Raw genomic sequence first — 15,476 nt, forward strand, 5'->3', positions numbered from 1 at the left:
GCTCAACATTCAGAAAACGAAGATCATGGCATCTGGTCCCATCACTTCATGGGAAATAGATGAGGAAACAGTGGAAACAGTGTCAGACTTTATTTTGGGGGGCTCCAAAATCAGTGCAGATGGTGACTGCAGCCATGAAATTAGAAGACGCTTTCTCCTTGGAAGAAAAGTTATGACCAACCTAGATAGGATATTCAAAAGCAGAGACATTACTTTGCCAACAAAGGTCCATCTAGTCAAGGCTATGGTTTTTCCAGTGGTCATGTATGGATGTGAGAGTTGGACTGTGAAGAAAGCTGAGTGCCAAAGAATTGATGCTTTTGAACTCTTGAGAGTCTTCTCTGCAAGGAGATCCAACCAGTCCATTCTAAAGGAGATCAGTCCTGGGTGTTCTTTGGAAGGATTGATGTTGAAGCTAAAACTCCAGTACTTTGGCCACCTCATGCGAAGAGTTGACTCGTTGGAAAAGACTCTGATGCAGGGAGGGATTGGGGGAAGGAGGAAAAGGGGACGACAGAGGATGAGATGGCTGGATGGCATCACCGACTTGATGGATGTGAGTTTGAGTGAACTCTGGGAGTTGGTGATGAACAGGGAGGCCTGGCATGCTGCAGTTCATGGGATCACAAAGAGTCAGACACGACTGAGCGACTGAACTGAACTGAACTGAACTGAGACAGACCTTTGTTGGCAAAGTAATGTCTCTGCTTTTGAATATCCTATCTAGGTTGGTCATAACTTTCCTTCCAAGGAGTAAGCGTCTTTTAATTGCATGGCTGCAGTCACCATCTGCATTGATTTTGGAGTCCCCCAAAATAAAGTCTGACACTGTTTCCACTGTTTCCCCATCTATTTCCCATGAAGTGATGGGACCAGATGCCATGATCTTCGTTTTCTGAATGTTGAGCTTTAAGCCAAACTTTTTCAGTCTCCTCTTTCACTTTCATCAAGAGGGTCTTTAGTTCTTCTTCACTTTCTGCCATAAGGGTGGTGTCATCTGCATATCTGAGGTTATTGATATTTCTCCCGGCAGTCTTGATTCCAGCTCATGCTTCTTCCAGCCCAGTGTTTCTCATGATGTACTCTGCATAGAAGTTAAATAAGCAGGGTGACAATATACAGCCTTGAGGTACTCCTTTTCCTATCTGGAACCAGTCTGTTGTTCCATGTCCAGTTTTAACTGTTGCTTCCTGACCTGCATATAGGTTTCTCAAGAGGCAGGTTAGGTGGTCTGGTATTCCCATCTCTTTCAGAATTTTCCACAGTTTATTGTGATCCACACAGTCAAAGGCTTTGGCATGGTCAATAAAGCAGAAATAGATGTTTTTCTGGAACTCTCTAGCTTTTTCCATGATCAGCCAGGAATCAAATGCTGGCTTAAGCAATGATCTTGGACGAATCATCTAAACTTTTGTGTCTCTGCTTCCCTATCTGAAAATGGTGATGATGATGACAAGAGACATACTGCTGAGTTGTTCTGATAATTAAATAATTTACAAATGATTTTCACATCATTTAGAATGATGTCTGATATATTAGTAAGCACCAAGTAAATGTTAGGGACTATCATGTTTTCACAATTGAACAAAAACTTTCTTCTTTTGTACTTACTTGTTTCAAGGCTCCTTAATAAAAATACGTATATGTTTCTTAAGGGCAGGTAAACGTATCACATAATTTCTCAGTATATCCCAATTTTTAGTGCAATCATTAACATACAATAAGCAATCAAAAAGTCACAGACTGACAATTTTAAAAGGAAATATGCATAACTGAAACATTTTAAAAATCAAATTTAGGTGTAATTTTAAAATAAATATAACTTTTATTATTATGAATGTGAGCAGAAATTACTAATTATTCTACAGGAGTAATTTTGACTTTTTTTTACAGGCAGTTTTACCAAGCTGCAAGAGTTTCTAGTTTATCTGAAAGCCAATATAGCCTTGAAGGTAAAACATACTGAGTACTTGATGTGTATTTGTGATGGTAGTGTTTTCTTTCTGCTATTTTATTTCATTGTTTTATTAAGAAAAACACCCTTAAAATCAGTTGTACTTCCTTCCCTTTCTGTTTACCCGTGCCAAATCATAAAAGTGCAGGAGACGACAGAGAAAAGAAAATGAGACATATCCGCACAAGAACCTTTTTTCCTCCTGCACTGTCACCAGTTCAGTGGCACTCTCCCTTGGGTCAGCTTAGCTGCGGTAATGCTCCAGGTTCACCCAAATGCCTAAACTCAATTTCACCTGTGAATATGACCCTAGACAATTTTTCGGCTAATAAATCTGGAGAGGATTTCTGCTAATAACTCTGGAGAGGTGTTCTGGAAACAGCTGTAAGGTGGGAAGAGAAACACCTTTGTGTCAGCATGACCAAGAAAGTATAAGAAGCTTCACCAGAGCCAGACTATGGTCCCCTAGTCCTTTTGCAGAACATCTTGGAAGATGTAGTTGCATAGGATAGAACTCAAATTTTAGTCCCATTGGGCTTCCTACGACTCAGTGGAAAAGAATCCTCCTGCCAATGCAGGAGACATGGGTTCGATCCCTGGTCGGTCGAGGAAGATCGCACACCCTGAGGGACAAGTAAGCCCACATGCCACAACTACTGAGCCTGTTCTCTAGCGCCTGCGAGTCGCAACTACTGAGTCCCCGTGCTCTAGAACCTGTGCTCCACAACAAGAGAGGCCACCACAGTGAGCAGCCTGCGCATTGCAACTAGAGTATCCCCCACTCATCACAACGAGAGAAAAGCCTGGATAGCAACGAAGACCCAGCGCAGTCCAAAATAATAAATTAATTAATTAGATAAAGATTTCTAGTCCTAAAGAAGAAGAAGGACAGAGTCTTAAGCAGTTAGACAAGTCTTGTCCTAGGAACTGTGCAGTGTGAAAAACATAGGACAGCAGAGGATCTGATCTTCGAGCCCTTGACACTGAGGCAGTACGATGTAAATGGTGCCCCTGGGCTGTTTTGCAAATCTGTGGTATTGCTAAGAGAGAATGCAAGAGGTGCTAGCAGCTGAGAGAGAGACATGAGAGGAGGGTAGAGGACATGGGGACTTGAGAGTCAGGCTTATGCTTTCAGGACACCCCGGTCTTTCCCACGGTATATGCTCCCTATGGCATAAGAATAGGAGGAAGGCCTTCTTCACGACAACCATTTCCTATAGTTCTTGTCTTAGTGTTTCAAAAATATGACGTGGTAGCCTGGATGGGAGGGGAGTTTGGAGGAGAATGTAGGGCTGAATCCCTTCGTTGTTTACCTGAAACTATCACAACATTGTTAGTTGGCTATACCCCAGAACAAAATTATAAGTTTTTAAAAAATAAAATCACTTGCTTGCTGTTAAAAAAAATGATACAAATGTAAACTGTGGGATGCTAGACTGCAGTAAGCAGACAAAATAACACTTTCCAAGAGAATAATTTCCTTTTTAAATTTAGAAAGCTAGCTTTGTAAAGTCCAAGCAGATAATAAAATCAAAAATACAATTTCCCCCTGATTATGTTGTACAACAATGGGAGCAGCTTAATTTAATGTGAGTCAAAGGAAATAAAGCAGTTCTGGCACTTCCACTAATTAATCATCATCCTTCGTCTTGCCTTCCATTTAAAACATCTTCAAAACCATGGTCTCTGCAACCAAATTATTAGCTGATAGGCATGCCAGCCAAAAGGAAGTATCCCTTTGTCAGAGAGAGAACTCTGTACCTTCTAACATATTTCTGTAGATTTTTTTTCTGAAATAAAGACAGAATCAGTGCTTCTATTCTCACATTCATCCACGAAACACGGGAAATGGACATATGGGAGGAAAAGGGAGCTAGCAACAGGTGATGCTACACCAGACCCCACTGAAACCAACATGCAGCAAGACAAGAGGCCAGCCAAGAGGACCATCTGATGCCCAGATGCCACTGCTGAAAAAATTCATTCCAAGCTTGGCAGCAATTTCCTGCATCTGTCAAGTTAACCACATAAGAGACTATAGATTGACATGAAGAACCAGGCTGACAAAGAGGGCAAAAAAGAACATATCAAATGCCATGATCATCAAGAGAATGTGGTGCCAAATGAATGTGGCAAATGTATTCATTTACTCCAGTGATCTGGGATTGTATTGCTGTTTATTAAAAAATGATGTCAAAAGAAGCCTGAGCTGTCTGCAGAAACATGAAGAAAAGCCCACAGTTATATCCTAACAGAAACTTTCTCTTCTGAAAGACAGTAGCTTCCCACTTTTAGAGAATATATTTCTTTTAAAAGTGGAAAATTTTCATGATTGTCAAAGGGAGTCAGTTAACCAATGTTTATTCTACTTCTCTAGGGTAGAAACAAACAAATGAGAAATGCTAGAGAGAGTATGGATTTACATCTACATATAATATGAATGGTAATTTGCATTCTCAAGTTTTTACATTTGCAACTTCTGAGGCTTTTGAGTGACCTAAAGATCATGAGGTGTCGTGAGTTAAAGTTTTGCGGGTCTTGAAATTCTTCATTCTGAGGGAGGAGTCAGTCACTTACCCTGTGAGTTGGCACTAGACTCTTCAGCTCAACACACACTTATTGCATATGTAGTAACACAAAATGACAAAAAAAAAAAAAATTTAGTAGTAGGAGAAAAATCCTCTAAAATAAAAAAATTCCTCTGGGAGAAAACCTCAGCAACTGGTTTTGGTAATGGAAGGGAGGAAAAAGTGAAAAGATCTAAAACATAAATTTGGAAGAGATAAAGAATGAAATGATGAAATTTCTAGGTGACTTGGCCATGTGATGTCGACTTAAATACATAACATGACCTCTACCAGATGCTTGATACAGCATCTAGAAATCGTCATTCATCTAACTATCTCAGGGAATGCTCCAATCAAGACAAAAACAGGTTTCCAAATAAGAAAAGAGAATCAGCAAAAGTTGATGATGTGGTTAACTTGTGGTCTGGGGATATAATCAAGAAACAGGTGTCTTTTTGTGACAATGTGGTTCAAGTAAAAGCCAGAGACTGTGCAGACATTTCAGGGAAGCAACAGGTGGGGAGAGCGGTTATGGAACAGACCGTTACTCTGAGCAAAGAACATTCTGAGAAAGTGATTTTTTTGCTGTTAACAGGAAAATCAGTAGCAGCACGCCACATGATACTGAAGCTTAGAGAACACAGGTTAGAGGCAAAAAAAAAAAAAAGAAAAAAGTATTCAGTGTAGATAAAACATGTCTTCACTGGACAGAACTTACTTTGAAAATATCCATATCCAAAGGAAATTGAGGGTGTTCAGACTCATAGTGGCCAAGAAAAGACCAACTCTTCTTCTTGTGACAATACAGCAAAGCCTTATCTGGCTTTATGATTAAACCAGATTTGCTCTGTCTATTAAATCCAGGCTATTAAGGGGTAAAATAGGCATCTTTTGACTATACAGCAATTTGTACAATAAAAAGTAATGTACAAATAATATAATATAGTTTAATAATATAGTCTCAACTTCATTTTAGTGACAAAAATATTAAATGCTTTAATTTGACAAAAGCATTTAATTCTAGAAAAGAAGTAATTGAAAGGACAACTTAAAGAATGCTTTACTATATTTTAGCTAATTCTACATGATATATAAAGGTGGAATAACATAGTACATTTATTGATCTGGAGCTTTGGAAAGTCTGTGAATGTCAAGGGCCTACCACGGACTCAGGAAGAACAAAGAGCAAGCATTTTGCGATTATAAGGTAGAGAGATTTGGAAAGGGCAAGCATACAGGACAGCCAAAGAGGTAACATCACCCTTGGCAATTCTCCACTTACTTCTACATTCTGTTTTAATATAATTCCACTAATATTTGGAACACAAATATAAAAAGAGAATTTTTCAGTGAAATTAGTAATATTTCTGCCTAATTATAAAAGCAAAAACAAACAAACAAAAAAACAACTTCTTCTGAAAGGGAAACAATGATTATATAGTTTTCTTTCTAAAACAAGAGTCTTTTAGTTCATTTAAAAACACGTGTCATACAAGGAAATATATAAACTTCCATTAAAAGGATAATGCAGCCTATACTGTTGACATGGGAAGATTACCATGATAATGCTCTTACGTAAAAAAAAAAAAAGCAACATATGCAGTATGAAAATACATATTTCAGTATACAATAAAAATAGAGATGAGAAAAATGGAGATGTTTTCAGTTTTAAAAAATAAACTGGTGTCCAGAAAAAATGTTTTCCTACTTCTTAGAGAATAGCAGACTAAAAATGTTCAACATAAAGTTCTTAACACCAGCTTTCTAGATTATTTACCTCTGTAACTTTAATAATTAGGTTGTGGCAGTATTTGCTTTTGCAGAAGGCTGATATTTTAATATCAAATATTTTTGAATGATTGATATTAAATAAGTTGACTACTAACTCGGAAATCTGAATTTCTTATTTTGAGAGCTGTAAATGATTCAAAGTTTCTAATATTGAATAATGTAGTTCAGCAGTATTTTGGAGCCAGCTATATAGACTTATAAGAGCCAATTGTTTAATTTTCAATTTTCTTCCTGCCAATTGATGTCACTTTGGTAGCTTGAAATGGGCCATGATGGGAGTATTCACATCATGAAAATCGGCAAACATTATAAATCAGGGTATTTTTTTTTACACACAGAGAACTGGTTGTTAAACATGTACCAGCACATCATTGGTCTAGTTTCTAAGACTTCTTGTGATATTTTTGTAGAATATATCTTTGATAATTAAAATTTTTCTTTGACAAAAACAAGAAGTTAATATGAACTCATTTTTTAAAAAAGGTTTTGAGCACTCTTGTTACTTTCTTAAAACAGAATAAAAAAATGCTCTTTATTTTAAAACAGATACACATTCTCCCCAATAGAACAGACAAAATTCCTTTTCAGTAGGATTTATTGCAAATAACTGGTTTCTTATATTTATGTCATTACTGCTGCTGCTAAGTCGCTTCAGTCGTGTCCGACTCTGTGCGACCCTGTAGACGGGCAGCCCACCAGGCTCCCCCGTCCCTGGGATTCTCTAGGCAAGAACACTGGAGTGGGTTGCCATTTCCTTCTCCAATGCATGAAAGTGAAAAGTGAAAGTGAAGTCACTCAGTCGTGTCAGACTCTTCGCGACCCCATGGACTGCAGCCTACCAGGCTCCTCAGCCCATGAGATTTTCCAAGCAAGGGTACTGGAGTGGGGTGCCATTGCCTTCTCCATACTGGAAACCTAAGAGTTTCAAATTTCTGGAGAAGTCAGAAAGAGAGAAAATATAATTGTTTTGTTTATAACGTATAATTTTACCAAATTATTTTCATAATTAGTTTAAGAGGAAGGTTTTCCCTACTCCCGGAAAACACAAGATTCAAACCTGTAATTTTTCAGATAGAAACCATAAAAGTTATAAGAATATTCTCTGGTTCATTCAGTCCTTTGTTAACTTGTGTGAAGTCATCAGGTTTTACTATGTCATTACTAGTGAAGTCGCTCAGTTGTGTCCGACTCTTTGTGACCCCATGGACTGCAGCCTACCAAGCTCCTCTGTCCATGGGATTTTCCAGGCAATAGTACTGGAGTGGATTGTCATTTCCTTCTCCTTCCTATCAAATAGTTCAATCAGGTTTTTAAAATCTTCCTGAGGTACATACTTAAAAATTCTATAAAGTATAATTTCTGTTGCTCTGACAAAATTTTTCCTAGAATTTAAATATCTTTAAATATTTAAAAATTTAAATATTTTAAAATTTTTCCTAGAATATATGATGATAGCTCACCATTATCCCATGATACCAGAAAAAACAACATTGTGAGTGTTCTAATTTTTATAAGGTTTGATTCAGAGTACTTTTAACCATTCAGTGATTTTGTTGGTTCAATTTAACTTAATATATTCCTATAAATGACAGTGCTCCCATTACATATCTCATACCAATGAACAATTTTAGTCACAGTTGCAAAATGGCAGGGTCAGAATATAATAAATAAAATATATTTATATTTATTCTCTTTGTAAAAGAAAATCACTGAAATCTGCAGTAAAACTAAACAAAGATGTTACTTAAAAACTATAACATTTATAACTTGGTTTTGATGTCATAGACATTATAGATGGAGAAATAACTAAAGAAAAATGAGAATTATTTGAAGATGTAATTTGTTCCAAAATAAATGCAATCTAATAGACATACTTAGAGTTAAATATAGAAATGGAAGAATCTCAGATGTAAGACAAATTGGTAAAACTACACTTCACCAAAATAGACCACTTCATTAAAATGTGTTAAACATGGTAAAGAACACTAGAACTTTGGCAACATTTTTAAATTTTAAGTCCTAGAGGTAGGGTTTTAGAATTTAGAGCTCAGCCAAGTGCCATAAATAAATTAATTAATAATCAGTTTAAGCTTATTGTAAGACAAAGTACCGTGAATATAGAAAATAAAATTATAAATCTGAAAATTTTAATATTTCACTCTGCAAATGACTATAGAATACAAAGTATAATAGAGAATACAAAGCATAATAAATATAAAAACATCAATTGATCTGTTAAATCATAATGATTTACATTAAAATAGATGCTAAAATATACCTTTAGCTTATGTTCTTTTCTGTTGATAATGACAGCTGTAATCTGTTGGTCCATAAAAATTAGAATAGTACAAAGTAAAGCTGGAATAATAGCAGCTATTACTGTCCACCATGGATTTGGACCTAAAGGGGTAACAAACCAGCCACGATCATCTCTTGTGGGCTGTGAAAAATTAAAGAATGCATAGTTATTAACTGGATTAATAAATATCTAATCAAATGAAGTCTTATAATACCAGGAAAGCCCTGATTATAAACTGATATGCCAAGTGAATTATACTTAATAACAATATTCACAAAACATGGTACCAGGCACCATTCTAAGTGTTTTAAATATTTCAACTCACTTTTTCCTTCACAACAGTCTAAAGAAGTCACAGACAAGGAAACAGGCATAGAGAATAAATTTCTCAAGGTCCCAAAGCTCATGAGTGGTGAAGACAATATTTCAACTCTGATAGACTGGCTCAAAAATCTGTGTTCTTAATCAACGTTAAATAAAATCATATTACCATTATCATATGTGCTATTAGATTGGCAAATTCATTCACTTTTACAAATATCACATTGACAACTGTGTATAACTCATTTTAGATGTGTATCCAGGCCACTAAGTAAAAACAGCCAAAAGACACTCAGGGAAGGGTTCTAAACATGGCTGGTGCCTGAGATGAGTCCCAAATGAATTCATTTTGACAATTCTTTGAGGAAGTCCCCAGCTCTGTTTGATAGGCAAGAAAACAGGTTCAAAGAGATTAAGTAACTGGCCCAAGGTCATAGCTGTAACGTGGTTCACACTCTATTCCAGACCTAATTTTATTTGTTTTCCAATCCCTATCCATTGTGCAATTCTGCAAAAAGAAAATGCATTTCCCTTATTTTCAAAATGTGTCCTTATCTTTTAGGAATATAGACTTTCCTACTGGAAGAATTAACAGGAAACCTTTTCAAGTGGCTTCCAGGTCTCTATTTCTGTGATTACTATTTATTTTTTAATATTAGACCAAAATTGTAGTTGGGCTGTGGGCATTTTATTTTCTGTTATATTAATCAATATTCTTTATATTTTCATGAAAATCCCAAGTGGTAGGTTTATAGCCATCATCTGAATAAAAATTAGACCTACAGAGATGGAGAAATAGTAAATGTTATGATAACTTCACCTTGAAAACACTTGGTACTTGTAGTTTTGGAGACGGGATCCCAATGGCATAGTCAATTAAAACCATACATAGGATCGTAAGAAAGACAGCAAAGTCGCTCACTATGGATCGAACCTAAAGATAATTAAAACACTTGTCACTTGAAGGAACTATAAATAGTGAGGAATACTCAGGAATATAATCTAGAATCACACTTTATGACATGATATCATAATATTACATTGTATACATACTATAATATTACTGTTAATTCTGTCACATTTATATTTATGTACCTCCGTCATTAAGATAAATATACACTCAACCTTTTCAAAATGAGGCATTATGGAATAGCTACAATGCTGATTGTGCTGTTTTCAGTATTTATTTAAAATCTAAGGAATCATGCATGGTACATGCACACCAGTGATGATGATAAAAATCTAAATTTATTATGAATTCCAGTGTGTGAATATTCAAAATATAGAATAACATTGCATGGAGAGAATTTGGCTAAATTTTAATACTCTGTCTCACACAGGTAATATTTGAATATGATAAACCCCAAACACTATAAAATAAAATCTGTTTTTATTGAAGTATCATAATAGTTTATCTGAGATATAAGTATAGCAGCAGGTAATGTGCACAACAGAGTAAATAAATTTAAAAGTTATTCTATTTCTCATTTATAAAGTCTTCTTTGAGCAAAATCCTTAAACAACGTTCAGTAAGATCTGGCTTTTATTAGGATGCCTTTATGTCACACACACAAACACATACAAAATTCAGGAGTTTAATAAAAAAAATCAATTCTATATTAATCAAATTAAGCTTTTGGAGGAAAGAAATGAATCTTCCAACTTAGGGAAGGAAGAGGTAACAAAAAAAAAGCTTCTCTCAAACAGTTCTTAAAACATTTTCCCAGAGTAGAATTTTCATCACAATTTTTAGCTCATCTCTCAAAAGCTTGTTTTCTTGTTTCTCTTCTTTCTTTTCTTCTCTCTCCCTCCCTTCCTTCCGTAGTCCTTTTTTGGCTGAGTCAGGCCTTATAGGTGTTACTTTGCAGTGTTAAATATTGAACTAAGCTGTTTCTCTGTTTACTTTCTTTTCCAAATATGCAGATGCAAACGTGGTGGGTTAGGGGGAGGGACTGACACTTTAAAAATGAAAAAGGGGATAGTGTTCCAATGAGTCTTGCAGGGGCTTTCCCAATTACAAAATGTAACAGTGGCTCCTATGAGGTGTCTGTCAGGCTGGAATAGTTCCCACTGTTCACTGGGCAAGAAAGTGACAATCAGTAATGCAGTGTGTGCTTTTGAGTTCCAAAAATGAAAGTCGGAAAGTGGGAGTTTATCTCTGGGATTTGAAGTTAGGAGATAAGCCTGGAGGCAATCTGCACTCCCAGCTCCAGTCTCACAGAATGCTTCCTCTTCCCCACCTCACCACACCTCGCTCCAAATATGGCAGCTCAGTCACACAAAAGCCTTTTAGTGGTCCCTTTAATGACAGTAATTGCTCTCTCTTTTGTCCCAAAATACACATATCACCATATCACGCTTTACGCTGGTAGACATTTTGATCAGAAAACCTGTAGTCTAAGTACCTTGGTTGGAAAATAGCGGCTAGTCTTGAACTGCTTCAGTGTGGCTGACAGAGTAACTGTGGAAAAGAAGAGGATCACTGACCAAAACAGAACATCTGGGACATAGGGGTGCTCGTGGCCGCAGGCTCGTCCAACATACTCCCCGTGCAGGGACTTGCATTCCTGCCAGAGAGTAAAACAAACGGAGCTATTAAGAAAAAAAGGCGGACACAGTTTTTTCAGAAAACTAATGTCTTAGGATCACTTGTAGTTGAGTTGCCAAGGTTTTTCATTAAGGCTCATGTTTGGATAGGTAGTGAGCAGTAAGAACTGTCACGTAGGTAGAATAGGGAAAAGGAGTCCAAAATGGCAGAAAGTGAAGAGAAGCTAAAAAGCCTCTTGATGAAAGTGAAAGAGGAGAGTGAAAAAGTTGGCTTAAAGCTCAACATTCAGAAAACAAAGATCATGACATCTGGTCTCATCACTTCATGGGAAGTAGATGGGGAAACAGTGGACACAGTGTCAGACTTTATTTTTTGGGCTCCAAAATCACTGCAGATGGTGACTGCAGCCATGAAATTAAAAGATGCTTACTCCTTGGAATAAAAGTTATGACCAACCTAGATAGCATATTCAAAAGCAGAGACATTACTTTGCTGACTAAGGCCCATCTAGTCAAGGCTATGGTTTTTCCAGTGGTCATGTATGGATGTGAGAGTTGGACTGTGAAGAAGGCTGAGCGCTGAAGAATTGATGCTTTTGAACTGTGGTGTTGGAAAAGACTCTTGAGAGTCCGTTGGACTGCAAGGAGATCCAACTAGTCCATTCTGAAGGAGATCAGCCCTGGGAGTTCTTTGGAAGGAATGATGCTGAAGCTGAAACTCCAGTTTTTGGCCACCTCATGTGAAAAGTTGACTCATTGGAAAAGACTCTGATGCTGGGAGGGATTGTGGGCAGGAGGAGAAGGGGATGACAGAGGATGAGATGGCTGGATGGCATCACGGACTCGATGGACGTGAGTCTGATTGAACTCCGGGAGTTGGTGATGGACAGGGAGCCCTGGCGTGCTGAGATTCACGGGGTCGCTAAGAGTCGGACACGACTGAGCGACTGAACTGAACTGAAAAGACAAGGAAGGTCAAAGAAAGGTCCGAGGACCAGAGTGAAGACTTCAGGTAGAATAATCAGCACTCCTGGCTAAGCCCAATTTGCATAGGGCAGGCCCATGTGGAGGAAAAAACATATAAAAGGAGGAGCCAAAGCGCTTTTCTCTCTCTCTTTCTCTCCTGTGTGCATGCGCTCTTTCTCTCTCTGCCTCTCTCACTCTCTCTCTCTCCCTCCCCCGCCTGCTCCTCCACTCTCTTCTCTTCGAGTGTTTGGGTTGGCATGCCTTCATGCTTTGAGGATGGATTCTCCTGCTATCTTCTAAATAAAATAGAGCTGTAACACTGATTTGCCTAAGAGCTATAACACGGTTTGTCCAAGATCCGAGAGCTGTGACGTGCCGAGGGCTTTAATGTCCGTCGCTCCAAATCTTTGTTGTGACGAGACAAAGAACCAAGGAACACACACTCGCGTGACAGAAACATTTCCTAAAATTTTTGCCTTTTAAAAATTAAATCTATAAAACTGACTGATTCACCAATCATCAACTTAATTAAGTATCACATCAACCCTATAAAATAGGTAGTTGCTATGATTTCCATGTTGTATCTGAGGAAACTATGGTATAGAGAAGGTAAGTAATTTGCTATAGCCTCACCACTGCTGGGCAGCAGCAGAGCTGGTGGGAATATTATTGCATATTAAAGGAGAACAGTGATTCTCAGAATTATCTAGTCCTAAAGCTCCCAAGAAAGGTGAGAAAAGCAACAACAACAACAAAAATACGATATATTATTACTGAAGTGAAACTAGAAGTCAAAGATGGGGCTCAAATTTAAATTACAGAACAAAAGAGAAAAAGTACTATAGGAGCAGGGCAAAGTTCATATTTACTATGACTTTTTCAGGAGCTTCCCAGGTGGCTCAGGGGTAAAGAACCCACCTGCCAGTGCAGAAGACCCGGGTTCCATCCCTGGGTAGGGCAGATACCCTGGAGAAGGAAGTGGCAAACCACTCCAGGATTCTTGCCTGGAGAATTCCATGGACAAAGGAGCCTGGCAAACTATACTCTACGGAGTCACAAAGAGTCAGGCACGACTGAGCGACTATATAACAACAACAACAACAACAGACTTCATGATCTTTCTTTCTTTTTTTTTTTTTTCCTGGTATATATTTTATAAGCCCCTGAAGAATCATTTCTAATTGCTGTCTTAGCCATGAGGTGGCAGCAAAGTCAAAAAATTTTTCTTTCTTGGAGGAAAAAAACAGCATTTTAAACAATATTATTTTGAAATTAAGACTTTTTTAAAAAGCTCATATTAGATTGGATTGTACCATTTCATTTTAAAGATTAGAACATTAAATTTTAATTTTTTATTTCAAAACAGAAAAGAATGGGTTAAGTGATCCAGTGACCTTGCTAGTACCTGAGATATTCTGAACCTGAATTAGGAATTGAATTGTGCCATGGTACAAAAAGATATTAGGAGAAAATATGGGCTGCCAGATTGATCACCAGCAGAGACTGTCCAATAAACAAAGCCTCAAGCCCTGGAGTACAGCAGGAAACACATACCTTTGAAAGATTCTAGACTAAATCACAGACCTCTACCTTGTTAGCCAAAAACAAACTAGTAAAATCACTTGGGACAGTTACCTGTAAGGCTGAGATTTTTGAGAAATATTGTTTGTATACTTTATAATTATCTAAAACAATTCTGTTCCTTTTTCTAATCTAACTGCAAATGCTACTTTTTTTTTGCTAGCTAAAGTTGAATTCCAATTAACCACGTTAAGTTAATACAGAGCACAGAAACTTTGCTAATTGGAAAAAAAAAAAAATCCCCAACCCTTAATTACAGCTTTAGTTTTTCCTTCTCTCAAAACTCTGTTAAAATGGATAAAGAAGCAAAAACAAATCCTTGAAATTTTTAGTCCCTTCTCTTGCCCCTTGTTCAGCTTTACTAGTAAAGCAATTACTAAGCAAAGTAGTGGAATATATATATATATATATGGGAGCTAGAAAAATGATACTGATGAACGTATCTGCAGGGCAAGAATAGAGGCCCAGACATAGAGACTGGACTTGTGAATGGGTGAAGGAGAGGATGGGATGAATTGAGAGCAGTGCTGAAATAGATACATTGCCAGGTGCAAAATAGCTAGTGGGAAGTTGCTGTATAACACAGGGAGCTCAACCTGGTGCTGTGATGACCTGGAAAGGTGGGATGCTGGGCGAGAAGTTCAAGACGGAGCAGGTATGTGTATACTTATGGCTGATTCATGCTGTTGTATGGCAGAAACTAACACAACACTGCAAAGCAATTATCCTCCAATTAAAAGTAAATAAAGAAAAGAGTGGATAAATACAAAGAGGAGCTAAAAGTTCCTTTGTAAACACATTGCCTATATATGTGTGATCATCTTCAATCTTTTGTGCAGATATAAAAGTCTTCCAAGTCTTGGACTTGGTTGAGTCTTGTTCTCAATTCTTAGTAATATAGAAACCATTCAAAGAATTATTTAAGTGTCTTGTAAGCTATAACACATTGCCATTAGCCTGCCTTGTCACTTTAATTCAAAGCAAATTTGAAAAGTATATTTTTCTTTCTTTTAGGGGGGCAGTATGTTATTTAAAAAGGAAAAATTGTGAGCTACTATATTCTACATTTATTTTCTGGTTTATACCAACTGTACCCTTAAAACACACACACACACACATGAAGTCCTGAGATTTGGAAGAGAAAACTACATCTAAATCCTGGTCTCTTATTTTGAGTCTCACATATGGTTTCACTTACGAAAATGAAAAAAACGCTTGTTGACAAACTCATTTCTACTAATTATTCTTCAACACGTTTTAAGCTTCAACAATTTTATAAGTTGGTAAAAATTAAGTTTGATAAAGTAAGAAATTAGAGTTGGCATTAGTGTCCTGCCCCTTATTTATGTATAAGCTAAATATGTAATTCTGGCATTGAAACAATTCTTAACCAATTGCTAGTTAATTGCCTGTGAATATTTTAAACCTTGTCTAGGAATTCCTTATAATG

At 37.1% G+C, this 15,476-nt stretch overlaps 1 protein-coding gene across 11 annotated transcripts in view; it reads right to left on the reverse strand.

Moving 5' to 3' along the window:
* Positions 1-15,476, reverse strand: part of SLC4A10 (solute carrier family 4 member 10) — a 347,928-nt gene that overhangs the window by 30,058 nt on the left and 302,394 nt on the right. For all 11 annotated transcript variants that reach the window (XM_060411136.1, XM_060411135.1, XM_060411134.1 and 8 more), the window contains 3 exons: positions 11,338-11,499; positions 9,753-9,866; positions 8,591-8,752 (listed from right to left, as the gene is read on the reverse strand). In XM_060411136.1, the coding sequence (XP_060267119.1) occupies positions 8,591-8,752; positions 9,753-9,866; positions 11,338-11,499 (438 nt within the window). The remainder of the gene's footprint in view (positions 1-8,590; positions 8,753-9,752; positions 9,867-11,337; positions 11,500-15,476) is intronic.

Source organism: Ovis aries, chromosome 2, assembly GCF_016772045.2.
Source record: "Ovis aries strain OAR_USU_Benz2616 breed Rambouillet chromosome 2, ARS-UI_Ramb_v3.0, whole genome shotgun sequence".
Classification (NCBI taxonomy): domain Eukaryota; kingdom Metazoa; phylum Chordata; class Mammalia; order Artiodactyla; family Bovidae; genus Ovis; species Ovis aries.